The 27342-nt window shown below is 50.8% G+C and overlaps 1 protein-coding gene across 1 annotated transcript; it reads left to right on the forward strand.

Moving 5' to 3' along the window:
* The first annotated feature begins 8911 nt into the window (after positions 1–8911).
* Positions 8912–26978, forward strand: KY (kyphoscoliosis peptidase). Its single transcript, XM_071437042.1, has 12 exons — positions 8912–9106; positions 10060–10122; positions 12041–12103; positions 14063–14137; positions 14269–14301; positions 14903–14953; positions 16025–16107; positions 16483–16591; positions 19189–19306; positions 23496–23684; positions 24625–24815; positions 25659–26978. The coding sequence occupies exons 1-12, from the start codon at positions 8974–8976 to the stop codon at positions 26567–26569; spliced, it is 2019 nt and encodes a 672-aa protein (XP_071293143.1). The 5' UTR covers positions 8912–8973; the 3' UTR covers positions 26570–26978.
* The last annotated feature ends 364 nt before the right edge of the window (positions 26979–27342 follow it).

A 27342-nucleotide genomic window follows, 5' to 3' on the forward strand; every position in this document is an offset into this window, starting at 1 on the left:
TCACCAGCGGGAAGGGCTGGAGGGTTCTTTAGAGAGGAGCAGCCACGGCGACAGGGAAGAGCTGTGCTGGCACCGGCATCCACACAACTCCAGGCTCTGCTGGGGTGTCCAAACACCAAACACACCAAGCACAACCCCCACAACCAACGTCCAGAAGCTCTTCTCTTACCTTTTGTATGGCTGCTTATTTAAGGAGTACTTTTAGAGTGATAGAGATCTTTGCCTCTCCAGGGTATTCCCTCAATGAATGAGGACTGCTCCTCATTTCCTTGGGTCTTTGGGGTTGAGTCATTTGAGCTTGAATAAGCCTAGAGCAGAAAAGGACACAGATCAGGAAGGCAAGACATGCCCTCAGCCCAAAGGCACCAGCTCCAAACACAACCCTGAGCCATGGGCAGGGAGGAGGAAGAAGCAGCTGCCATGTGCATGTCACCAATGGATGTTGCCTTGCCTCCCTTGTGTGGAGGAAGCAAAACACAGGTTTGACGGAGCACCACTCCCTTGCAGGTCTGCAGCTCAGTCTCTCAAGCACTGAGAAATGACAGCCATGTTTTCCTTGCAGGCTCTGCCCAGGCTGTGCAAGTGAGGATGACAATAAAGCCAATGACCTCAGTAAGTCAGTTGTGAGACCAGCACTGGAGTGACAGACCAGGTGACACTGGTACTTAAAAATGTGACCTTAAGTACAGCACCCTAGAGTTCATGGAGGACATGGCCTTACCTCTTCTGCTTTTCCACTTTTGGGGGGTCTTGGGAAAAACAAAAAGAGCTTTCTCCAATTCTACCAGTCAGGAGGGATAAACTCCAAGTGGTGTTGTATGGTGGATGCAATACCAGAGTGTCACTGGCACCACCCCAGTTCCCCAGCTCCCAGGGAACTAATGAATGTTCATAGAATCAGGGCATGGTTTGTGGTGCCATGGGCAGGGACACCTTCCACCAGACCACTGTCCAGCCTGGCTTTAAACACTTCCAGGGGTGGGACAGCCACAGCCTCTCTGGGCAACCAGTTCCATGAAGTTATAAAATATTTCTAGAAAGACAGAAGAGAACTAAATGCCAGGGTCTGCTGGGCACTGTGGCAAACCTGGGACTTCTGTGGGCAATCTGAAGGGGCCTGGGAGAGAGAGGCAAAGCAGGGCATCACTCCTGGGGTAAGAGCCAATGCACACTCCTGCCCTGAGGCTGAGCCCATCATGTTTCCAAGAGGAATGCTGAGGGAACAGCACTGTCCTTGCAGCTGCCTCAATGACAGGAATAATGTGCTGCAGAGCTAGGGGGAACAATGGGATGATGATAATGAAAGTACAGGAGTGAAAACTCATTACTGGAGATGCTCTGAAGGCATCCTGAGGGATCCCCTTAGGCTTCCTGGGCTGCTTTAACCCTTTGGGCGTGGCTCTGGTACTCAGGCCAATGTGCTGTGCTGATGACTGTGCTTTCCTCCTCTTTTCCTCCCATTTCTTTATGAAAACAACTTTCCCTTTCTCCACACAGAGCACAGTGCACATCACAGCACGGTCCTGCTGTGCCCTTCAGCACTCAGCTTCCTGGGACTGTGCATGCAGAGCAAAAAGCATAATGGGGTTTCTGGGTAGCTGGTCCAGAAAAGAGTCCAATAATATTTTCTCCTATTCCAGCAGTTCACATGGAGATGGGAGCAGTGACTGGAGAAGACAGGCAGCCCAGCTCCACAGGTGAGCTCATTCCCTCCCAAGGGGAGAAGTCTCTCCTGACTGCTTTTGGGCCTCCTGGAGCAGAAGGAATGTATTTCAGCATTGTTAATGTTGCTTAGGATGCCCTGGCATCCTGCCAGGTTCCTGAAAAGGTAGAGATGCCCATCAGGCATCTCCATGGCAACTCTGGGATGCTGATCCCAGCTGGGTGCAATGTCCATGTTGGAACAGCAAGCTGCCAGGTTCATCTTCCCTGGTCTTTTGGAAGGGCAGAAGGAACTGAGAGGGGCTCTGATTCCTCTTGATGCATTCTCAGGCTGCTGGAGGAGCAGCACATCAGACACCCAGGGGCTCTGACCTGTGGAATGAGCCAAATGGCTCTGCCCAGCTGGAGGCAAAATTCCTGGCAAAGGTAATTTTGGTAGGTTTTTTGGAAGGTACCTGGTAAAAGAATTTTTGGAAGGTTTGGCCGGTACAAAATGATTTGGTGTTTTGGGCTTCTCCCACAGCCTGGAGGTGTGCAAGCAGCCCATACCTGGTGGGTGTTTCATACCCCAGCCCATATCAAACACCCCAGCATCCCCATGGCAGGGCAGCAGGAGTACAGGACACCACTGTGGTGTTGGGATTTTGGGTGGGAATGGCAGCAACTGCCAACCTGAGAGAAGGTGTGACCCTCAAGGAAGGCAGGAGATGCAGAAAACGAGGATTTTATCCATACCTGCAGGGCCTTAGCCAAAAGAAATGAGTTTATGTGCAGAAGAAATAGTCCAGCCTCCCCTGGGGACACATTCTTCCTGCCACCCAGCTTCACATGTTGTGGGGGACACAACAGACCTCCTTTGTGTCACTCCAGTCCTGAGGACACACAAAATCAGCAGCGTTCCAGGTCCAAGGATGCCCAAAGGCAGCAAAACCCAGCCTGACTCACCCTGAATTAAATATGGATGTAAATATGTATTAAATAGGTATGACAATGCCTTTTGGCATTGTCACACCCCATCCCACTCAGACAAGCACCAGATTCTTCACCCAAGAGCACCTGAGAAAGGTGACCATAGCTCAGAGGGGTGCCCAAAGAAACACCAGGGGTACTTCTTCAAACAGGAGCCTTGCAGCAAATTCCAACTGTTCAACTCCTACTCCTGACACTGCAGAAAGTCTGGATAGAGCTTCTCAAAAACAAGAGCCAGTTACCTCTACACTTCTCCAAGGCAGTGGTGAATTTGTTTCTATTGCCAGTGTTGTGTCCTCAGCTCATCCAACAGCTCAGGTGTCCAAGATCACCATGAGAACATCCAGCTCCCTCCACAGCATCCTGGCACCTTGGGTTAAGGAGAAATAACCCCAGTGAGGGCTGTTCCATGCCCTTGCCCCCAAGTGACCACTCAGGTCCTTCAGCTCTAGCCCATGTAAACCCAACCAGGGAGCCTGTCCTCCTGCAGGCCAAGCTCCCAAGGAGCAACAGCCCCACTCACAGGGTGTCTCAGCAAGGAAGGTTTGCAGGTTCGGGCCCCCAGGCTCCCTGTCACTCCAGAAGGGATGAGATTCCTACTGTGTCCACTTCCCTTCAAACACCATGACTCACACTGAGCTCAGGTATTTTTTCCAAACTTGCCTTCCATTTACCTTTGCCATTGTATTAGAGAACACCAGGCTGGCTGGGCAGACGAGATAACTCCTTTGTCCACTGGGTCACCAAGAAGGGCTTTGCTCATCCCTGCAGCAGAGAGATGTTGATAAAATGCAGGAAAAGTACTTTCTGCATCTCCCAGGATATGCCATGCTGCTTGTTTAATTAGAAGGGGCAAAACTCCCTCCTGAATAAACCAGAAATAGCCTTCTAGGGAAAAAATAACCCTGCTTGGGTATTCTGGGGGATTCTTTGAAAGAACAGCTATACAATCTCCCCCAGTCTTGCACAGTACAAGAGCCAGAATTTTGGAGGAGGAATCTGCTCTGGGGGAGAAACCTCCTTTACCTTTAATGCTGGTAAAAGGAAATAGAGTGTGTTTTCCTCTCCCCCTTCATTTCTTCTCCTATGTGTTTTCATCTGCCCATCTTGATGCATTTGGTGTCAGGGGGCAACTTTGTAGGGGGTGCTTGACAATAAAGCACATCTCCAAGGGCACTGCTAATGAATAATGCAAATTATCAGACACCTGAAGAAAAGAACCCTAAACCCTCTACAGGGTCCCACAGGCCCCCACTGCCTTCAAAGGATGAATTTTTTGAAGATTACAAGGATTAATGTCTAATGACTGCATGCAGCCTGGCCAGGACCGCTCTCCTCATGCAGAAATGCCAGCAGCAAACCCCAAGCCAAGCAGCAGCTTAGGTCAATGATCCGTGCTCAGGCAGGGCCGGACAGCTCTGGAGAGCCTCTGCCAGCAGCCCCGTGCTGTGTCCCGGCAGCGCTGGGCACAGGGCGGTGCCTCCGGGTGCCATGGGCAGAGCCGAGCCCCACCCAGCTGCCGGGGCAGGAGCAGCTCCCTGCCAGCGCCACCCGGCCCCTCCTGCGCGTCTCTGCCCCGGGACACCCATGGGGCATTTTTTGTTTTTAAGAAACCGTAGCAAAACACCTGCTCAATCTCCAGCTGCTTCCAGAGCTTGTTCTTGGAGGAACAAAGCAGCAGTGGTCACAGCAATGTCTTTTGTCGCTGAAGGAAGGGAGAGTAGAAAAAACCGGAGCTCTGAGCTGCGACACGCCCCGAGCACACCCCGCTGCTCACACAGCTGTTCCCACAGCTCTCCGCAGGCAGGGTGTCCCCAGGCTCCTCATGGAAGGAGTGCTATGAGCCAGGGAGCAGCCAGGCTGGCCTTTTATCCCCAGCAATCCCACTCAGAATGCAGGACCGCCTGCCGGAGGCTCACCCACCTGCGGGCAGGTATTTCCCCACAGGAGGCAGAATTCCCCTCCAAAGCATCAGCCCCGCTGAGCCTCCCAGGGCTCACAGCATCCACTCCAGCCCTCATTGTCTCCCTGACATCTAAACACGTCCTTGACCTCCCTGGCAGGGCTGCCCCTGCCATCAGCTAGCTTGTGTGGATACCAGGAAACTGAATACATGGGCTTACAGCTCAGTGGAAAGTTCTGCTGCCGTCTTAAATCATAAAGCACAGCTGCTGACACAGCAGAACTGCAGAATGAGGCATCTGAGCAGCCTGGCTTGGAAAACGCCAGCAGGAGAATAAGGGCAGGGAGGGAGAAAGGACAGGGAGGCCAGGAGAGCAGATTAAAACTCACCAGAGTGAGCTGTAATGTGTTATCCACCATGGATGTGCCCAGCCCTCCAGAGTGCATTTGCAGTTGGGAAAGGAAACAGGAGCTGAGATTCAATATCTGCAAATGCAAAGTAATGGCTGGTTAAAATAAAAACAACAAACCCCAGACTTCAAACATATCTGCAAACATACACATGATAATGAGCTCTGAATGAGACATTCTGAGGAGGAGAGGGATCTTGGGAGTCTGGGTGGAAAGTGCAGTGAAAGCAGCCAGCTCCTGGGTGGTGAACAAAGCCAGCCTGAGGCTGGGATGGCTTGGGCAGGGAGGGAATGGAGACCAGGACAGGAGGCACTGGCACATCTGCACGTGGAGCGTGGCTGGCCTTGGTCTCCCATCTCAAAAGGGACACAGCAGAGCTTACAGGGATCAGGGGAGGAGCAGCAACAGGGAAGAACTGCTGCAGGCTCAGAGGTGACACTGGAACTGCTTCATGGACAGCACAGCTGGCAGAACCAGGGACACTTTGCTGTGACACAGAGAATGCCAAATAAAAGGCAAAAGTTTCAAATAATGGGTATCAGCCATTGATCAAAGGGTCATCAGGATATGTTAGTTCCAAATTACATTAAGGGGAATTCACCTTTAGATTACTTTGGTGTTGCCTCCAGTGGGGCTACAGGCCCAGGCTTTCTCTCCAGACAGTGGAGAAGGTCCTGAAACACCAGGGTGTAACATGGGCCCCAAGGTGGACAGCCAGAGCAGGTCACCACACCAAGGAGAAGGGCAACCCTGGAACTTCTTCCAATGCAGGCATCTCCAACACTCTTGGAAAAACACTTGGACACCCTCACCCATGGCCCTGGCAGGACCAAGGCTCCCAGCAGGCTCCCTTCGACAAGCAGAGGTGGAATATCTTCCCAACACACCTTCTGCTAGAGCCTTTACAGGCCTTTGTGAAATCAAAACACCTGCACAAGAGTCAAAACCCTTTCCAGGAACGCAGCCTGCAATTTCCCTTTCCAATGGGATTCTGATAACCTAATTCTTGCTCTACATTCATACACTCCCTCTCTCCCCCAGATCCCCCCTAGAGAAACACCAGCCATGTGGTAAATACATGTAATCATGGCACTCTGATAGCAGCTTTTGCTTTCTGGCCATTAATTCTTCTCCCTGGGACCTCGGTGAGCATTTGAAATCCTGCAGCAAATCCAATGAGCTGCCTTTATTTGAAAATCAACATGGCATAAAAGGTTTTCTCCTTTCCCTCCTCAAAATGTAGATATTTTTAGCTTGAAAAATATCCTGACCCATTGACAGATGTTGCTGGTCATGTTCTTATCTCAGGCCAATGAGGAGGTTACTGTTTTCCTTGGAAAACTCATGGAGCAGGAGGGCTCACTGCTGCATGGGAGGCAGCAGCACCCACCTCAGGCACAGCCTGTGCCTTCCTCATGGTACATGCCACAAATCACCATCAGAAACCTTCCCTTTCCCCTCTCCAGAAAAAAGAGAGGATAAAACAGGAGAAAGGAAAATGCAAAAGAGCCTTTCAAACCCAACTACCCTCTCCCTGAAGACTGGCATTTCTAGGAAAGCAGGAGCTCCCTGGAGATGCTGGAAATCCCTTGTGGCAGGACATGGGCATGCAGGAGGGAAGCAGGGTGTGCTCCACCCCTGGGCAGCCAGGCTGGGAGCAGCCACCTCATCACTGAGAGAAAAGGAGGTTTGAGAGATTTGTACAGCCTGGCAGGAAGGGCAGAGCCAGCAGTCCCCAAGGCAGCAACCACCACCACATGCTCAGCTGTGGAGGCTCCAGCTCAGAGCTGCCAAAGAAGAAACATCTGAGCTCCTCAGCTGGTACCATCAGAGTGTCCACAGCAAGGTCAGCTCAGGTCCCAGTATGGCCTGGGAACTGGAACTGGCTCTTACCAACACCCCCAGATAAGAACCATCACATCACCAGGCTGGAGAGGAACAAGGACAAGAGCAGACCTGGAGGAGCAACAAGGCCAGGACACGCAGGGAAACCCCTGCAGATGGGAGGCAGGAGCAGAGTGAAGAGGGTTGGGGCAGATTTTGGTGCAGGACCTGGGTGACACCAGGTTTAGGATTCAGCTGTGCCAATGAATAGCTCAGGAGAGCAGACTGTCCCAGCTGGGATGTGAGGGAGAAGGGACACCAGGAACAGGAGCTGCACCCCAGGTGAGCGGCCGGGGAGGAAAGGGTGCTCCAGACCAGGCAGGAGCTGTGGGACTCAGTGACAGGTGACAGGGGGGTGCTAAAGGCCAACAGGCAGATGGTGAAACTGTGATTAGAAAGTCACTCCAGCCATAAATCTCAGGGACCTGAAATGGAGATGGGCAAGCCCCAGATGGCTTGGAAATCTGCTTGGCAGAGTCCAGCATGGCTCAGCGTGCATCTGGCCCTCCTTCCTCCTCATCCTCCTCTTTCTCACCAGGTTTAACCACCTCCAGCCAGCTCCTCACAGCCAGAGCTGACCCTGAAACAAAATTCAGGGCACCCCTGAAACAAAAATTCCTCTAATGCATGAACTAAAGAGCAAATCCTGGCCCCAACAACATTGTCATCCACCCTGGCACGGGACCCTGGCCACATTGCTGGGGTTACAGGCACATCCCATCCCTGGTGCCCCTGCCTTGGCAAGAAAGCTGTGGCACCATCCAGGGGGGCACAGGGGGCTCAGGACTGTACCACGGGGCACCAGCAGAGCTGGATGGATGCAGGTTCCCTGCAGCCACGTGCTATTTCTGGATATGCTGAGGAGCTGCTTAGGGTTGGATTTGCAGGCAAGCACAGGGGTATATCAGCTGTCCGTGCTCTGGAAGGGGCTCAGGAACAGAAAAGGGGCAGGAGATTGGGAGGGGACAGGTTTTATATAAAGATCCACGGGAAAACCCGTGTCTCCAAACACAGTAACCTAACACCAGGTAGTAGTACCAGCTCCTGCCCGTGAATCCAGGACAACAAATTTCCCCACCTGCAGGCAGAAGAGCCCACTGCTCTCGCACTCCTGCCCGGAAAGCACCAGCAACACCCACAAAAAGCCCCCCCAGCCCATGCCAAGCTCCCGAACCCCCTCTCTGCCCACGGGTGCCTCTCACAACCTTTCCCAAGGCTCCCGGAGAGCCCTGCAGCCCACAGGTGCTGTCGCTCCCCCGGGACCCCCGGCCAAGGCGGGGGCTGGCAGCACGGCCGGGACAGGGGCCAGTGGTAAAATTAGAACGCGTGTCCCTGCCAGCCCCTTCTGCGAGCTGCAGGGACCAGCTGAGCCCGGCTAACCCGCACTGTAACCCTTCATGTCCCCCGTTTGGTGGGCTGGGACAGTTACTAGAAAGCCAGGGATTTGCAGGGCTTTGCTTTTTGATCAGCCGTGCCCAGCTACCCCAGACAGCCGGGCTCACAGGCCGATGGGGCAGAGGGGTTGGGTTTTTTGGATCCTTTGGGACAGTCAGGATTGAAGCCTGCAATTCCCTTCTTTGCTGTCCCTTTCCACAACAGGCAGTCCTGCAGAAACCGATCCTCCCCACTTCAAAGGTTCGTGTCTCCTTTCCAGCCCCTTCTCCCCACGGCTGCCCTCCTCCTGCAGCAGTTACTGTTATTATTTACGCTCCTAAGCATCCTCTGAGTTCTGCCGGGGGACAGGATCCAAAGAGAAAGCCTTTTAAGGATTTGTGCCAGCGCCGGGAAGCGAATCCCCCCCAGCGAACAGTGGTGCTGGGGGATTTGAGTGTAGACAAGTGCTTCAAGCTGAAAAGGGCAGAGAGAAGGGAGGGAGCCGGGGGCACGCTCTGAAACCAGACCCCCCCCCCCGCCCGAAACGCAGCTCCTTCCTCTGCTTTAGGAAACGGATCCCTCCTGGGATTTCCTTTCAAAGGTGACTTGTAACCTCTTCATTAGGGTCGGCTTTGGCAGAGCCCCGATGGTGCAGCTGGCAGGGCCGGGGCTGCGCTGGGCGGGAGCGCGCTCGCCGTGCCAGGGCTGGGCAGCACTCGCGGCTGCTCCGCGGCGCAGCGGCGGCAGCACCGGCGCCCCGGCCATGCGCTGATGGGTACCATGGACTTTAAGACAGATGCCAGTGCAGTCACCATCAATCTGCTGCTTATTGTGCGCCCCGAGGAGGCAGCGAGCAAGGAGAAAGGGCAGCGAGAGGGGCAGACGGAAGGCGGCCGAGGCGCAGGTAACACCGCGCCTGCAGCGGGCGAGGGAGGGCAGGGCAGGGCTGCACACGGAGAAGAGAAGCAGCAGCTCCGGAGCAGGATTTGGGCTTCCTTCTGCTCTTTGCACACTTGATGCCAAACTCCAAAATGCCAACTTTTTGCAGAAGCCCAGCGTGTCCCTGCTGGTGCAGCAGAGCCCGGCTGGAGCCCCGCTCCGAGTGCAGCCTGTCCGGCTGCAGGGCGTGCAGCCCCGGGAGGGGACACACGGGGACACCAACCCCAGGGCTGGCTTTGCACCTTGCTGTGTCCTGCGCCAGCCGCGAGGTGCCCCACGGGCTCTCTGGGCTGTGCAAAGGGAGCAGGGAGAGGGCTCGGCACTTTCCAGCACTCAGTGCCCTGGAGTACAGGAGCAGAAGTGTTTTGCTTGCAGCGTGCCCAGGCTTTGTCTCCGAGGCTCACTGTCCTGAGCCATTTATAGCTACAGTTTGGGACAGTGTCCCTGGCCCAACTCCCTGTACAGCAGAGGGTCTTCTAAAAAGCTACAGCTGTGCTCTGCAATTGCAAGGGGAGCCTCCCTGCAGAAGTAAAGGGAGGAAAAGGAGTATTCCTGCTCTAAAACCTGGGAGAGAAGCTGAATTTTCAGACAAGCAGTCCCAGGCTAACAACTATAGGCAGAGCTATCACGAAGTGGTGTCCATGCTCCATCAAGCACAGCATTCAGCACCTGCTCAAATCAGAGCAAATCCCACCAAAGCAGCTTAGGCCTGGACTATTGCACTTTCTGCCCCCTGGTATTTCATACTTTAGCAACAAGAACTGCAAGCCAAGGCTGCAGATGAGACAGAAGGTGGTGACACCTGGCACCAGCTGGGTTAATGGGTTGCATGAAAGGGTTTGGGGTGTTTGGCCTTCAGGCAGCTCCAACACTTCAGTCCAGGAGGATCCTTTCCAATCTCCCATTTCTCTCTTACAGGTTCCAAGGGTGATGGCAATGGAAACAGCAGATCACAGCCACCTCAGGGCACAGGACTGAATGGTAGGTCACCCTCTCCCTCTGTGAGAAACCAGCCCCAGCACACAACCCAAAGCTCCAAACTGGGTCTCTCCAGCAGAGATGTGCTTCACACAACCCATCCCTCTCCAGTGCTCTCAGGGGAGGTACATGGAGGGCCTGGCAAGCTTCCCCTCCCCGTGTGCTCCCCATGCCCCATGGCCAGGATGCAGGGGTGGCACTGCCGAGCCCCCACACCTCCATCCCTCTGCAGGGATTCTCCTTCCACGGAGCTCGGTTGGATTACAAGTGCACAGAGCTCTTACATTTCACAGCCAGCTGATGGCAGGGGAAATTCAGTGTCCCCAAATGCTCAGGCTGCAGCTAGAGCTTCCAGAGACTTCCCCAGCACTCACACAGCTTAAAGGAGGGTCTGGGGGATGCAAAGAACCTTTTCAACCTTCTTTCAACCAGTCCTTTCTTCGTCTCCCCCCCTCAGAGACTGAGCACAAGGCAGGTGGGACTGCTGACCGATGATGTGGATTCTAGTTCTCGATGTTCCACTGCTAACTCCCAGGGTTCTGCCCTAAAATAGTTGAGGGGGAACATCTGAGAAGGTGACCCCAGAACTGTGGAGCAGCTCCCAGGGAAGGGACTCAGATCATCCCTCTTGTTTTCCTGGCAGTCTAAGCCTGCCATGGCTTAGCAGAGAAAGGCAAGGGCAAAGGTAGAGCAAGACACAGGTAATTCTCATGGCACCAGACAGTGGATTTCAGTTACATCAAGGAGGAACTTTGCTTCCACAGGTCAAGCAATAGCAGCATGCAAAAGCCAAGGCTGCTCCCAGCAGGATGCCTGGCAGGAGCCCTGATCCAAGTCCCTCTGTAATCAGTGGTGGCTGGAGGCTGCACATAGTCTGGGAGCAAAGAGTATTTCATGGCAAGGCACTACTTTGGGGCTTTCTTTACAAAGCAGATAACAAAAGCCTCCACTCCAGGAAGCAGATAAATATCCTGCTTTCTCTCCCTCTGTCATGCTCAAGAGGTTCTGCAATCAGAGCTGCAGAGTCAGCCTCCTCCAAGAGTGAGTAAGAGGCTGGTATTGATCATTTCCCACCCTGAATTACTGGCAGGGGTATTTAGCATGCACATGGGAATCCTTCCCTTGCAGGTCTACCTTAAGCACAATTTCAACACCTGGGAGGGGGGAATTCAGGTTCCAGAGGAGCAGGCAGAGCTTTGGCTCCTCTGGCACCACAAGGGTTAATGAATTGCCCTTTCACCAGCCCTGTTAGTGTCCCTATGAGGCCTCTGACACCCCTGCTGCTGCCACAATATTTGCAAGCTTATATAATGCCCAGCCCCACTGAGTCAAAGAGGCTGTGGCCCCACTCTCGTTGCTCTGGGGACTGGTCCTTGTCATGGCCACATGGCACAAATGGCCTCGGACAAGCTGTGAGATCCAGGCTCCCCCCGGCTCCTGGTGGGATGGGGATCCCAGGGCACTTGGAAAAAGAGTGAGAGATCACCTTGGCCACCCCCCAGCAGAGCCTGGAGCGAGGGCTCAGTGTCCCCTGGCGTTGCTGCCTCCCCCTGTGTGAGCCCTGGGCACACCAAGGGCTGCCCACACCTCCCTCTGCCCCAGCACTCCAGCTCCAACACAGCCGGGCTCTCCCGGCAGGGAGAGGTGAGGATGAGCTGCTGACAGCCACACCAAAGTTCCCACTTTTCCTCCAAGCCCCCAGCACTGCCCTTGTGTCCCACCCACCTCTCCAAACTGCCCTGGGCAGCAGCAGCAGGCTGGGCTGGAGCATCCCTCCCTCTGCTGAGGGCTCAGGCACCAGCACCCATTGAGCTTCCTGAGTGTTCCTCACCTGAAAGCTGAGCAGGGCAGATTTAACCCCGTCCTTGCTGGCTGTTTGGCTCTCTCCAAGGCACTGAGCTGTTCCCTGTTGTGCCCCCAGGCCGGCGTGGCCCCACAGATCCCTGTGAGCAGACACCGCCCATCACTGCGGGCCCTGACAAAGGTAAGTGGGGAGACAAGAGACAGAGCAGGGCTTCACTGAGCTCCCAACAAGCTTTTTCTCCAGTAAAATAACCTCAGAATGTCCCAAAAGAGAAAATATCCCACCCTGGGACAGCTGCCCCTCAAAGCACTTACTTGCCTCAAAACACAAGGAGAGCAGCAAGTGCCTCTCTGAGCTTGGAGCAAACTGGTCTAGTGGCAGGGAGTTGGAGCAAGAGGATCTTTAAGGTCCCTTCCAACCCAAACCATTCTATGATTCTTTATGAAGGATATCTCAATTAGGAAAAATTAAATAAAAGATCATAAAAGTACCAGCAAACATTTCAAGCCACCAGTTTTTAAAGCAATGATACAGCACGTTGAAAAATTCCTTTGGAATTACATTTTTCATTTGTTAAATGCCTTTTGAACTCATCTGCAGAAGGCATTCATCACTAGTAAGTTTGTCTCTTGAAAACAAAGATTTTTAATTTATGGGAGGAAACTTAGTAAGTGAAAGTTGGGGACAAAAAGCCACTAAAAAAGCAAAGTAATTTTGAACAATAAAAAGGACCTGAAAATATAAAAAATTTAAGGAAAACAAACCATTTGCATAAAGCCTTCTCTTTGAGAAACAACTTCATTCTATCTTTGAATTAACTGACAAAATACACCAGCCAGCTCTGTTCTGACACCCTGATATCTGCAACCACCCTAGAACTGGAGTCAAACTCTGAGATTTAGGTTTTTACAGCTTATACAGTTTTTCTTGCTTTCTGATTTTGGGCCTTAAAGGACATCAAATCTCTCTGCATAATCACAGGAGAAACTTCACTTTTCTAAAGGTAAAGCCAGCAGAAAAACTTAATCTTTGATGAAAATGTAGATTCCCACTTAATTAGCCAGTTCCAAGAGCTGACTTTAAAGGAAAAGCCCAAATGTCATGAGGTGTAGGTGTAGGAGGCACGACTGGATGGCAGCCCTGAGGTGCATGAACATCTTGACCTTCAGTCTCCCGAGTAACTTCTGCCTGATCCAAAAGAGAAGCCCAGGAGCACATGGAGCTCCTCCAGGGAACCTCAAGAGCTGCAAACCCTTCTGAAATACCTGCCAAAAATGCAGCCTCTGTCAAAAAGTTCAGGTGGTTTTTATAAGAGATTCCCTCACTCTTTTTCTGGTATTTGCCTCTCTGAAACTTTAAAGACCAGAGCCCAGGGTTCCTGGGGAGGTTTTTCTGGAGCATCAGGGCATGCCTGGACCACAGCTGGCTCCTCCAGGACGCTGCCTCTTACAGGCAATGGGCTTTGCCAGACATTTTAGTATCACAAGTCCAACCATTTTCATCACTTCAAGCCTTTCTCTGTTTAATTCCAAGAAAAATCAATGCAAGGCATTGATTCTCTGCTTGCTGTAGCTCCATCAAGAGCTCTTTATTATGGTGATAAACCTTGGTTATCATCAGAGCTGCTGCTCTGTCTAAAGTTAAGAGCTGCCTCGGCAGACACTCCTGCCCTCTGCTCCATACCTGTGGCATTCACATTCTCTGAAAAAATCCCTTCTCCCAGGATTTTTCTCCTGGGAAGCTGAGAAGCCTCAGAGAAAAGGAAAACAGTTCTTATCTCATTTGCTTCTCCTCTGTTTTGCCCCTTTGGAATGTGTTTGGAGAGTGTTCCATTGCATTCTGCTGTGAGTTGTTTTCACTCTTTGGCCAATCAGGGCCAAGCTGTGTCAGGACTCTGGAAAGAGTCACGAGTTTTCATTATTATCTTTTTAGCATTCTTTAAGTATCCTTTCTGTATTCTTTAGTATAGTTAGCATAGTGTTTTTTAATATAACATAGTATTATAAAATAATAAATTAGCCTTCTGAGAACATGGAGTCAGATGCACCATTCCTGCCTTTGTCAGGGCATTCCCAGCAAATACAATACATATCCTGGTTAGTTTTCCCTTTTTAGGGGGTTTATCACTGTTTCTTGCAGGAACCCAAGTGACAGTGGAGATTCACCACGAGGACACCAGCCCCCAGCTCATCAAGAGACTCTCCTTGGGAAAAGGTACAGCCCAGATTTAAACCCTGGCAGAGGCTCAGCCCATCCTCCCTTCCCTGGAGCCAGGGAGCTCCAGGGGATGCTGCAGCCTGGGCAGGGCTGAGGGGATCCCACTAACCCTGCCTGGCTTGTTGCAGGTTCCCAGAGGCTGAGAGGACACGACAACAAAGGTGAGGCTCTGCTCTATCAAGCTCTGCTCTATCACAGTGTCTCCAAGCTCTCCCTCCCGTGGGAGGCTGCTCCCAGGAGGAGACAGGCTCACCATTCCCATGGGGAGGCTGCTGAAGGGCACCTGCTGCTGGACCCTGCCCATGAGTGGGGCTTGAGGAGCAAAATCCTTCTGCTTTTGGGCTCTGGGTGTCTCCTCCTCCTCCTCTGGCCCTGGGATAAGGTGGGTGGTGACACTCCAGGGTCCCTCAGCAAGGCCCCAGCTGCTGCAGAGCTCCCACTGGGGTTATCCAACAGCTCTGGAGCCCAGCACTCCCTTCTTCCACACCTGGAGAGGTTTGGCCATGGTGGGCTGGGGTTTGATGTCCCCATCCCTCGGGCTAGAACAGGAGATGCCTGTCTGCTGGGGAATGTGGGCTCTGCAGGAGCACATTCAACAGGATGCTAAAATCCATGTCCAAACAGAAGGGAATGGGCTAAGAAGAGCCTCAGTTCCAGCTTTTCCCACCCAATCCTGCTCACCATAATAATTTATTTCTAGTTGGTTTTTTTTCTGTGGGCAACAACCTCCTCCCTCCCTCCCTCTCCTTCTCTGCTTTGCAGGCTTCCAGAAGACTGAGGCCCCACGGCCACCAGGAGCAAAGGACCTCCATGGTAACCACCCATCAGCACCAGCAGGGCTCAGCTTCCCAAGGCCCTGATCTTTGGGGTGGCACAGGGGAGTGGCTTTGGGAACACCACACATGCCCAAGGGAAGGCAAACAGGCACAGGACTGTCAGATGTGCTGTGGATCCCCCTCCTGCACAGAGCCTCTGCAGACAGAGCCTGGCAAAGACAAAACCTGATAACCACATTTTAAAAAAAGACCATCCCCCAACCAAAAAGACAAGAAGTAATTTTCAGAGCTGTGGAGAGTGGGAACCTTTAAATGTGTAAATCTTCTTTCTCTTTCTTTAGGTCAGTGTAGTACCTCTTTTCAGGAAAAATACAGATAAACAAACCAGCCTGTTAAGAAATAGGTGCCTGCACGCTGATTTTGGCAGACAGGAGCCTGCCTGCACAGGGATATGTCCATCCATTCCCCATGGCCCACTGATGGGAGACAGCAGTGCCAGCTCATTCCAAGACTGTTTTAAAAAATCAGTTATCTGGTTAATTAGGGCAAGTTATTAACCCTTTGTTCACACTGAGTAGAACCAGGACCTCAGAACCTGCAAAGATGCAGAGGGTAGGCTCTGAACAGTGGGTTCAGTCCAACTGCTCCCAGTGTTACATTCCTCATGTGCCTGAATTCCTGCAGAATTGTGGCCCTTTACCACACAACATTCCTAGAGAAACCCAGCCCTTTATTGCTGGGGTTTTTTAAGAAGTCATATATTTTCTAAGGCTTGCACAGTACAGATTTTCCCTGATACTTGTGCATTGTTCTCCTGCCCCTCCATGCAATATCCCAGGATTTTCCATGCTGTTAAGCAGTGCCAAAGTTGCAGGGGCAGCTCACACTCCAGCACTGCACAAATCCCAGCAGTCTAGACAGGATGGCTCCTGCTTTCCATGCAGCTGGCAGGGCCCTCCTGTGGGTGCCCTCGTGTCCTCTGCTCCCTAAGAGCCTGCTGATGGATGTGTCCATGGGCCAGGCAGGAGCTCTGTCCCCTTGTTCCACCATACTGCCAGGAAAAACACTCCCTCCCTTCCCAAAACAATGACAACTTGTTTCTTCCCAGCATATCCATGGGACAAATCCTCTTTGAAATCCATGCCAGTAGATCTGCAGCAATTAGAGAAGCTGGATGCCTATGCATTAAAAGTAAGTCTTGCTTTTGCCTCTGCCCTCCTCCCAGCTCCCCTGCAGCAACATTCCACAAACCTGGCTCCCAGCACCGGCACCAGCTTAGGCTGAGCTATGGGGCAATGGCATTAGAATCTCCCAAACAAGTGAAAAACCTTTTCCCTTTGAACATTAGCAAAGAAATCCCACTCTGGGAACTATAACCCAAAATACATGGACCTACAGCACTGCAGCTGTATTTTTAAGGAAGCTGGAGGCAGAGCAGCCTCTGGCAGGTGGGGTCTCACTGGCTTCAGAAGAACAAGAGGTGGGGAGGACAGGAGATCTACCACAGGAGATCTCTACAGGGTAGATCTTCACCATGACCTTGCAATGCTCCCTCCCCACACACAGGTGAATGTCACAAACAGTGTGGAGGAACTGGTCAAAGCCCTGCTGAAGCAAGCCCGGACTGACCTGGAGAAGGTTCGAGCCATATGGATGTGGATTTGCCATCACATAGGTAGGCTGAGGTCTCTGACTGAAGATAAGGCTGTCACCCTCACCCCTGTCCCACTGCCATGGCATTTTACTGGGTATTTGTGGGTTATTTCCATTTGGGGAGTGGAATGAAGGCTTTCTGGAGGTTTTTATCCAGAAATGCATCCAGAGGGTCTCTCACCAGCTCTGTTGCCCAGTCTCTCTCCTCACACTGCCAGGCTCCACCAGGTTTGTGTGCCCATGATTAACCTGTAACTCCATTTGAGGTGTGACCAGACAAGTCCCTACCATCCAAGTGCCAGAGCAAAAGTCAGGCTGCCCAACACCAGGGCTCTGCTTGTCACCTTCAGAGCCACCCCACACCACCAGGGCCCAGTTTTGAGGGGGTGAACAGGGAGCAGGTGATGATCCATATTTCAGAGGGAACCTGGTCTAGTGGAAGGTGTCCCTGCCCATGGCAGGCAGTTTGGAATGGGATGATCCTTAAGGTCCCTTCCCACTCAAACCATTCTAAGTTTGATCTCCATCCTGTGCCAAGTCCCCACAGCCCGATACAGCCCCTCCAGCACAATCTGATGCTGGTGCCTTTGCTCTGGGAGGGTCCCAGTGTCACACAGGTACCACCAGGAGCCATCCAGCTGCCTTGCCCAGCTCCATGTCCCACACTGGCACCTGTATGATTGCAGTTCCTACACCTTTCCAACTCTCCAGAGAGCTGCACCCACTCAGGCTCCCCTGCCCTTTCCTACTCAGTCCAAAGGCTGGAGTTACACAATAACCAGGAGATGGGAGGAGGAGGCAGCACTTGTAGCCTCTCCCCTCTGGCACATCAAAAGGGGCTTCTTGCCCCTTTTGGGGGAAAACTTGGGTATGCAACATGGAGGCATTTTGCATAACATAAGCAAAAATGTTTATTTCCCATTAAGTCTTGGGGGCAGAGAGGCAGAGATGTCCTTTCCCTCACCTCCTACAGCTCCTGATGGGGCCCTGCTGCAGTGAAGGCCAAGTGATGGAGAGGAAAGGAGCAGTTTGGGCAGCACTGGCCTCATCTCACACCCACTGAGATCAGCAGCTGCAGGGTTAGCATGGTTAGGTCAGGCCCAAACTGCTTTAGTCTTGCCCTGAAATATGGAGAGTGCTGATTTCACTGCATGCCCTGAAGCCAGGCTTTGACTCACCCAGCCCTGGGTGTTCTGTCTTTCCACTGTTAACCCATTTCTGCCCACACTACCTGGGCCAGGCCTGGTTGGAGTCAGTCCATACTCCTCAATGTTCAGGGGATGTCTCTGGCCCTGACAGCTATGCTGGGATCTCCTCACAAGATCTTTTACACCACCTTGGCCCTGGCTCTCATTCCTTCCTGTGAGACTGACCCCTATTTACACACACAGAAAAGAAACAGAGTTGGGAATTTAAATCTGCTGGCAAAAATGCAATGTATCTATCCTGGAATTGCACTGATGACATAAACTCCTTCCTTGGATGGATTTTAAGTGAGAGCACTGCTCTCTGGGCATCTCTTCCCACTCTGTTCAATTCCTGCCTGTGATGTGCTGCTATGCATCAGTACTAAAGGAAATGATTATTTCAGCTGTCATTTGCAGCACAAATAGAAAGGCCCATGGAGCCAGCACCCTTCCAAGTGCCCTGGAGCTTTGCTGGTGGTCAGTGAGCAGGCAGGGTGGAGCAGGCAGCCTTTCCCAGTGCCTGGAGCAGCACTGAGGGGATGTTGGCCGAGCCCCTGGGATGAATGACAAGCAGTGGCAGCATTTCATCAAAGCACACACAGCCTACTGATGCTTTTCTTCCTCTGCCCCAGCACTGAGGGCAGGGGGAACCAGCTGATGCAGCATTCCTGAGAGCTTTGTCAGAAAAATACATCTGTATTTTAAGAAAGGGGTTATGGATAGGGCCAAGGTTGGTGGTGTTGAATTAACCTCCCCAGACCAGCTCTGCAAGCTCTGTCTGAAGGAGTCCTGCTGTGCTGCTGTTGTGTACTCATTCCAGCAAATCAAGATCTCCAGAGCTTCCAGGTATTGATATGACCAGACTGGACAGGGCTTGGAGCAACCTGGTCTCATGGAAGGTGTCCCTGCCCCTGGCAGAGCATTGGAATGAGATTACCTTTAATGCCCCTTCCAACACAAACCATTCTACAATTCTGTGACTCACAACAAACCACTTCAAGTGTTTCCCAACAAGCTGCTTTTCAAGTATTTTTAATATAAATTGCTTGTAAAGAGTGAAAAAGGCTCAGCTGTTTCTTTTGAGGTAACACCAATCTGACTCCTCCAAATGCACCATGTTCTGGTTTATACTGGGAACTCTTCAGACTGTAGATCCTCCACTTGAGGATACCCATTGTGTCCAAAAATCAAAGTTTTCCTCCCACTTGGATTCAACTGCTGACCCCCAGGCCAAGCTTAGAGCAAAGGGTGATGAGGGACAGACAGAGCTGTCCCTCTGCCCAGCAGTGTCCAGGCCACCCTCCCCAGCACAGCCACTGCCTGTTTCCCTCTGCTCACAGAGATGAAAAGCAACCTGAGCATTGCTCCTGCTGCCCATCAGCCCCTTGTCTCAGGCTGCTGCATGAACTCTTGTCTGTGTTCCTTCCCCCAGAATACGACGTCGTGGGCTACCACAACAAAAGCCAGCTGTCCAGCAAGCCCAGAGACGTGCTTCAGATGGGCAAGAGCATTTGTGAGGGCTATGCTGAGCTCTTTGAACATATGTGCAGGTAAATGAAGTTCAGAAACATTCAATGCTGTGGACAGTTAACATTCCCTGTCACCTCCGTGCCTATCCCGTCTACCTTTGCATTGACTGACATGACTTTAAGCAGGATGTGGAACTTCAGCTTTCCAACCATGCTGTGGAAAAACAGCAAGTCCTAGAAAGGTCAATTTTGCTCTCTCCTCCACTCCCTCCACCCCCCTCCCCAGCATAATTTACTTGGTGCCATCTGCTGAGCTTCGCATTGCATTAACATAATGGCAGATGAAAACACGCAGATAATTTGATTAGAAGAAGTAGGATTTTCCTTGGGGTATCTGGATGTGAAGGTTAAAAGCATTGCAAGACTTGAACAAGGAGTGCTGTCTCCAGCGTGGTCCCTTGCAAGAGGTAGGCAGAGTCCCAGGAGGAAGTTTCCCTAAACCCTCTGGAATGCCCTGACCCCTCCAGGAGCACCCCAGGGACACTGCCTTGCACTTTCCAATCTGTTCTGTGCCCAGTCTCAAGGTACAGCACTGTGGAGGCCAATACTGCCATTCCCATTTTGTACCTACCACTGGCATCTAATGACTAAAAATCTTTCTTCCACCAACAAAATCTCATGGACTTCACTGGGGCTGAGTCACCTCAACTTCCCCACAGAGCAGGGCTTTGCAGTCACAAAGCCATTCTAAGAGGCAGCCCCTTCCTTGGTAAGGAGACAGGGATGCAGCCCCAATCCCTAAGGAAAAGAGAACCCCCAAAATCCACAGCAAGGAAAGCAGTGAAGGTTCTTGGAGGTTTGGGGATCAGCCTTAGGCAGAAAGGTTGACCAAAAGGAGAAAACTGGACCTTACACCTCAGGGAGAGGAGATTGGAAGGGACTTCCTAGAGTAATCCTAAGAGGGTGGGCTTGAAAGATGGCCCTCCCAAAAAGGGGCTTCCATTCCCTTGGAAAAATCACAAACTAATTATTAATCACACATGTAAGTAACAATTGGCTTTCCACACAATCCAAAGGAATTTGAGAAGGTTTTTACCATGGAACAGACAAAATCTACAGGGAAAAGGAGAGATTAAAAAAAACCCCAGCATACTGTGCCAGATGCTGAAGTGGTAAATGCTTCCAGCCAACAACATATCCCACAATATACATTTGGTCCATTCCAACCCAAACCATTCTGTGACATTGGATCTTGTTTTCTAAAGAGTAAAGAAATAGGTTGGTGGAATATGCATTTATAGCTGCAACCTATGGAACAGTTATTAGCAGTTAGAAGGGGGGAATTTGCATCTGTTCATTAAAAAGCATATGCTTGGTTCATTAAAAGCATTAATCTTTCCAAGGATATCTCTGACTATTTAAAGGCTCTGTTGATTTACTCTCGATTCCTCAGTTCCAGGCTGATTAGTCACTATGTGATTCAGGAAACCTCCAGTCATCAAGACTATTATATTGTCAAATATTAGCAAAATGTTTAGCTCCTGTCGTGAAAAACTGTACTTAAAGACAACACCCCTTTCTTGAACAGAGATCCCCTCATCCCTTCTCCCCATGCTCTGTTCTGCTCTTACACTGAGTCTAAGCAGAAAGGCAGGAGGCCAAGAGCACTCATCTTACAGAAAGGCTTTTCAGAGCCAGGTTTTGGGGGGGAAAAGGTGTTTTAACCTGCCTTTTTTTCCTAGCTCCTGTGAGGGAACTTGAACAAACAAACCAATTTGCCAGTCACCCCAAAAGTCCTGCTGAAGGCAATGGCTGACATTGATTGAGTCCTACTTGTCCCAGTGCCAGAGGGAACAATTCCTGTTGCAGACACAACACTGTCACCTCTGAGCACAGCTTTGGCAGCCAGACTTCCTCCCATTAGCTGAGATTCCTGTCACAGAGGCAAGGTGGGCACAGATAGTGGGAAGCTGGCCATAAGGCATCACTTTCCAAACATCAGGTGTGATAGCAAGGAATGCAAACACAGGCTCCTGACCAATGTTTCAGCAGCACTTATCAAGAACTGGCTTCTCAGCTGACAAGCAGACTCGAAGAGTCTGGCTAAGTGAAGCACTGCAAATTCATGAATCCAATTTAGGGCAAACCTCACAGCCTGGAATTAGGGAGACCCTCGCTCACCAGGGTCAGCGATGAAGGCACAACAATTATTTTCCCAGGAGAGGTTTCAGCAGCCCTGGGAGCAAAGCTGGCCTCACTGCCTAAAGGGGATCTGATCAGTTAGCTAGCTGCTCCTTCTTCCTAAGCAGTCTGTAAATATCCCAGATTTCACATCCTCTTGCTTCTCCCATTTCCTGCTTTAGGCAGTAGCTTTCCCTCTTTTCAGGCACAGAGGCGTACACCTACCTACCACAAGCATAAATCATTCTGTTCCCTTCTGGAGAAGCCAGATTTGCTCCTTTTTTAGATGAAATGATCAAAGTCAACCTAAAATCAAAGGGAAGAAGATGCCATTGAATTCCAGTGACACCTGTAGTAAGAGCCAGACTATTTCCTATGGTTTTTGAGGCAGAAAAGCAATTTTGTGTTTAATCTCTTTGCTGCACCAAGCAAACATTGCCAACTGTTTCTTAATTCATTTCTTCCAGTCCATTTTGTATCTAGGTCATCTTCAGCCTCACACTGCCACTTCAACCAGTCCTGGAGATCTTCCCAATCTCTGCCTGCCTAATTTATCTCTATGAAGTCACTGACATGAGAGACATGAGCACCCTTTTCACCAATGCAGAATTGCTCCTTTACTGGATGTTTTAGCTTGGATTTTTGTCTGCCCATTACTAGAGAGACCAGTTTAAATGCTCTGGTCTTTATTTTGAGAGCTTTGAACACATCCAAGCACAAACTCTTCTTGCTGCTTTGCCAACCTTCACTGTAATTGAGAGCACCCTGGGAGCAGAACTTGTCCCTTAATGTTCCCTCTGAATATCCCAGCTAACAAGAATGTCTAGAGAAGCCTGGAAGGATTAGATCCAATCCCCATGAAATTAGTGGGAATTTGGTACTGAGCTCCTTGAAACTCCTAGGATCAAATCTTCACTAAAGCTCCCAGGCCAGCTCCTAGTCTCAGTTACATCATGCAAATCCAAGCTCTCACCAGTCTTGTCAGTGGAGTTGTTCCAGATTTACTGCCCAGCTCCATGTCAGAACTTCACTCACAGGGGCCTGCAGGCTGGCAAGGCTTTCCAGACCACCTGCAGCAGCAGGTTTCTTCATAGCATTCCTTCCAGCCTGGCCTGTTTGTTCTGGATACTCATGGAACAGGCAGTGCCTGCCATCACTGCTCCATCCTCTCCTTTGCTGAGGTGCCCACCTCCCCTGGAAACCAGCATCCTCTCCCTGGGAAAAGCAGCCCTCCCTACAAGCTCCACTGCACTGACAGTCACCAGCCAGTATCTGTTATCAGGCCTCGACTTCTTAACAACCATGCTAATTATCTTCCCCATAAATATCACTTTTCTCCTGAGCTAAACCCACATTATGCAGACAATCTCACTCTGAAAGCCTGCACACTTTATTACTTAAGGTAGTTGTTCCATTTAACACACTTCTCTATGAAGAAGAAAAATGTCAATGCTGTCCTACACAAAAGACAACGCTCCAAGTGAAGCAATTTTAGATTAATGGTGAAATAAGATGCCAATGTTAGAATCCATCAGCAGAGAGCTTATTAACACAGTGCTTATTTAAATCTTATTTACACATCCACGCAGGTATTCATCATGCTTTTAGAAAGAGACTCTTTAATCATTTCTACCCTGGGCAGGCACAAGCTCATTCTGTCAGGAAACTAAATCAGCATCCACAATCCCGTGAGGTCTGAGATTCCTTAGCTGGTGTCAAACACCAGGCCCACTGTCAGGGGGAGAGAACAGCCTGTGCTTTTAATTTATAATTACATGGGCTAATTGTGGACAGCAGCAAAGGGATTCCACTGAGTAACAAGATAGAGAGCAATTAAGCACACTTTATCTTGTCATCCTCTAACAGCGCTGAATGGATGGTGCATCAGGCAAAAAGACAGGGAATATGCAAAACTGGGAGAGAAAAGGCCCTTCCTCCAGCAGGATGCTCTCAGAATCTCTGTGCAAAGACTACAAAAACAAACAGCCCCACCCAACACCTCAGGCATCATCACCTTTTCTCCTTCCCCAGAAGTACCTGACAGATTTAACACAGAACTCTCCTGCTGCAGCTTATCATTTCCTTTCAGTCTTGCAGGGATTCAGTGCAAGAAGCTCTCAGGACATGCCAAGGGACACGGGTACAAGACAGGGCAGACCTTCACAGGGGACTCTGACCATGCCTGGAATGCTGTCTACCTTGAGGGAAGGTGGCATTTACTGGACAGCACCTGGGGGAGCGGGTCTGTGGATGATTCCTTCACCAAGTTCACCTACAGGTAAATGTCCTCCTCTATCTGAGCACACAAACCCTCCACAAAGGCAGAAGGAAAGCTGATGGGATTGGCAAACCAAACAGGCACATTTGGGGCCACAGGAAGACCCAAAGCTGTCACAGCAGATGTCACAGTATGTGCTGCAGTCAAAAGGGCCACAATACACAGAGTGTCACCATACAAGCACTCACCCAAACACAGTAACACCTTACCTCACCAGAAGGCTTCAGGCATCTGCCCATAAACAGTAACACCATGGCACTTCAGAAGGCTGCAAGAGTCTGCTCCTCTTGTTCTTGAGCCCAGCCTTTTATCCCCTCCTGTTGATGCACTGCACCTGTGTGCCCTCTGCTCCCTTTGGTGGTTGGTCAGTGCCCCTGGGCACTCCATGGCTCATTGCTGTCAGTGCTGCTCACCTGCTGCTCACAGCTGTAGCCCATTAAGGCTCAGCCCCACTCTCAATTACCACAAACTGTGTGCCTACACAAAGGCATGAGCAAGGTAGCCAGGCTGTCTGTACATGGCATGGAGCATAGCCTATAGAGAGGTAGTTGCCCTGAGCAGCAAGTCACAAACTGCTAGAAGCCAGCTGGGTTTGCTTGTCACATCTTCAGTTTAGGCAATAGTTTGTGGCACTCGAGTCACAGCTTTTGTGAATTGATTGCACTCAACACCCAGTGACTCCCTCTTTTTCCAGGAGCCTGTGGGTGCAAGGGAATAGTGCAAATACCCAGGGTTTATCCTAAAGCTCAGCATTTGCCCTGGAAACAGAAGACCAAAGCTCAGGTTTCTTCTCTGCCTGGGGAATTTCAAACCCATGGATCTCAGTTTATCAGCAGCTCAAACCACTCCAACATCCTCCTGCTGAAACCACCACCACTGCGCGGGGGAAGAATTCCCTGTTTGTAATAACTCATTTTCCCTAATTTCTCCCTTCTCCCAGGTACAATGAGTTTTACTTTCTGACTCACCCGGCCCTGTTCATTAACAATCACTTCCCAGACAACAGTAACTGGCAGCTCCTTAAGCCCACGCTGACGCTCAAGGAGTTTGAGAACAACATGCTGCACAACAGCAACTTCTACATGCTGGGGCTGCTGGCTGCCCGCCCGGACACCCCAATCATCCAAACAGGTAACGGAGAGGCCATGGAGCATCTGCCCTCATGTGCATCTTCCCACATGTGCATCTTCCCACACCCAACACACACCACCGTGCACCTCCTCAGGCAATGCTGAGTGAGTCTAGCAGCTCTTTTAACATAAAACCACTCAGGTGCCACAACTGAACATTTAAACCCCCCTCCCTTGGATCAAGAGCTGCAGGAATTTAACTGGATGGCTAATTTGTGAATGCTAAAAACAGAGTCAAAACTTATGGACATCAACATTTTAGAATGTAATGAAGACTTCAAGCTGTTTGGGAACAGGCTCACAGGGAGGTGGATTAATCTCATTCTACATACTGGAGAGTTCCTGCAATTTGAAGCTCCTGGGAGCAGCTACTGGGCTGGCAATCAGGTCTAATCACCTCTAATTCAGCTCTCCATGATCACAGAATTCCATAATGGTTTGAGTTGGAAGGGACCTTAGAGCCCATCTCATTCCAACCCCCCACCATGGGCAGGGACACCTTCTACCAGACCAGGTTGCCCCAAACCCCATCCAATCTGGCCTGATGGTACTTTCAGTTACATTTCACACAGGCTTTCACATTCTAGCTGACCACAGCTCCATGTCAGGGTGTATCAGAACGGGATAAATGCACGTCTCCCAAACAAAGGCCACTCTCATTCTTTCTGAGGGACACTGGTCTAAGCGGACAGATGACAAGCTGTGACCTGCCAGTTGCAGCTCTTGGTTTTACTTCTAGAGAAACAGCAATTTACTGGGCCAGATTAACCTTCTCAGAACAGGGGGTACATTAGGGTTAAAAACTGACACTCCTATGCAGCCTCTTTTCTTTTGTATTTCCCAGTAAATGGAAAAGCCTCTGTGTCCGTGGACTGCCGTTCTGGCACGTTATTTATGTTTAAGCTGAAGGGAACAGATGAACACGGTTTGATGACTTTGAAACGACACGGAATGGAGCTGGATATCTACCCACAGCAGACAGGGAGCCACAAGCTGGAGATCTTTGCCAAGCCCTCCAAGGCTGAGGCTGCGGATGACGTCTACAAGTGCGTGCTGGAGTACGTGGTGGAGTGCGAGTCCGTGGACAAGGCCATGCGCTTCCCCAAGGAGCTGCACCAGCCCGTGGGGCCCAGCTGGTTCTCCGAGCGCCAGGGCTTCCTGCGGCCATCCCACAGCCAGCCCATCCTGCACACCAACGACGGGCGCTGCTCCCTCACCTTCACCCTGAGCAAAGACATCAGCGTGCTGACCTCGCTGCACACCGATGGCAGCAGCAGCCTCAGCGAGGACATGGGCAGGCGGCACGTGCTGCAGATCCACCGCAGGAACCAGATCGAGCTGAAGGTCCATCTCCCGCACGCAGGGAACTTCGTGCTCAAAATCTACTCCAAGAAGAAGTCGGACCCTGGTAATTACGATTACATCTTCAACTACCTCATCAGGTGCCTGAACACAGAGGTGAAGTGGCCAGCCTTCCCCCAGAGCTACAGCAAGTGGCTGCAAGACTACGAGATCCTGGAGCCGCTCTCGGGCCTGCTGCCGGCCAACCGCAACGTGCAGTTCAAACTCAAAATGCACGGCGTCGCCAAGGTGCTGGTCCAGGCTGAGAACACCTACCCTCTGACCCAGAACAAGGGCTGCTGGGAGGGAACCTGCAACACCTCGGGGTGCAGAGAGGTGTTTGTGATGGTGCACGAGAACGCCAACCACAGCTTCTACTCGCACGTCCTCAAATACGAAGTTGAGACCCAGTAACACCCACTCCTTGTTCTTTCACTCACCTGCATGAACTGACCTCCCCAACATGCCCCAAACCAGCACATCTTTAGGAGATTGCTCATTCTCTCAACCAAATCTGTTCTTTCAACAAATGCAGGACAACACTTGCAGGCTTTTGCCAGACTGCAGGTTCAAAGATGGTCAAGGAAGCAGAAAATCCTGTTAAAAAAAGGAGCAGCAGTGGAAGACATGAGATAAAACCATCACCTACATTTCAGTAACGCTGTCCAGACAAATATTTAGAAGAATACAACTGACTGTCTGCAGGGCATTCTGTGCCAGCAGGGATTGCTGGTTTCCAAGTTACGGACCATAAGAAAAGTCTTACGAGGGCTACTCCAAGAATTCACCTAGTTGTGGGGCAGGATGAAGAAAGTGTACCCTGGTTTTGAGCAGCAACATTGGACATGAGGAACTTCAGGATATTTAAACCAACGTTCATTATAACTGTAGTCAAGTTGCAAAATACATCCGAGGAGAGAGAAGAGTTAGGAAGAAGATACAACATGAAGTTTCCTTGTGCACTTCACTGTCTTACAGATTTCAATAATACTGGAAAAATACTTTTTACACTGACTCTTAAATACAATAAACAAAATTATTTTTACCTTTTTATATTAGAGTATTGTAGAGACTTTTTCTGCTGTAATTACATCTGAAGCATATAGGTGTTTCCATAAGGAAAATTAAAGTAAAAATGAGAGTAAAGTTCTCAGAAATCACTCCTTCCTCCAACCTGTCTATGCAAT

The sequence above is a fragment of the Agelaius tricolor genome, unplaced genomic scaffold (assembly GCF_023055355.1).
Source record: "Agelaius tricolor isolate 1412-34295 unplaced genomic scaffold, bAgeTri1.0.p SCAF_12, whole genome shotgun sequence".
Taxonomy (NCBI): domain Eukaryota; kingdom Metazoa; phylum Chordata; class Aves; order Passeriformes; family Icteridae; genus Agelaius; species Agelaius tricolor.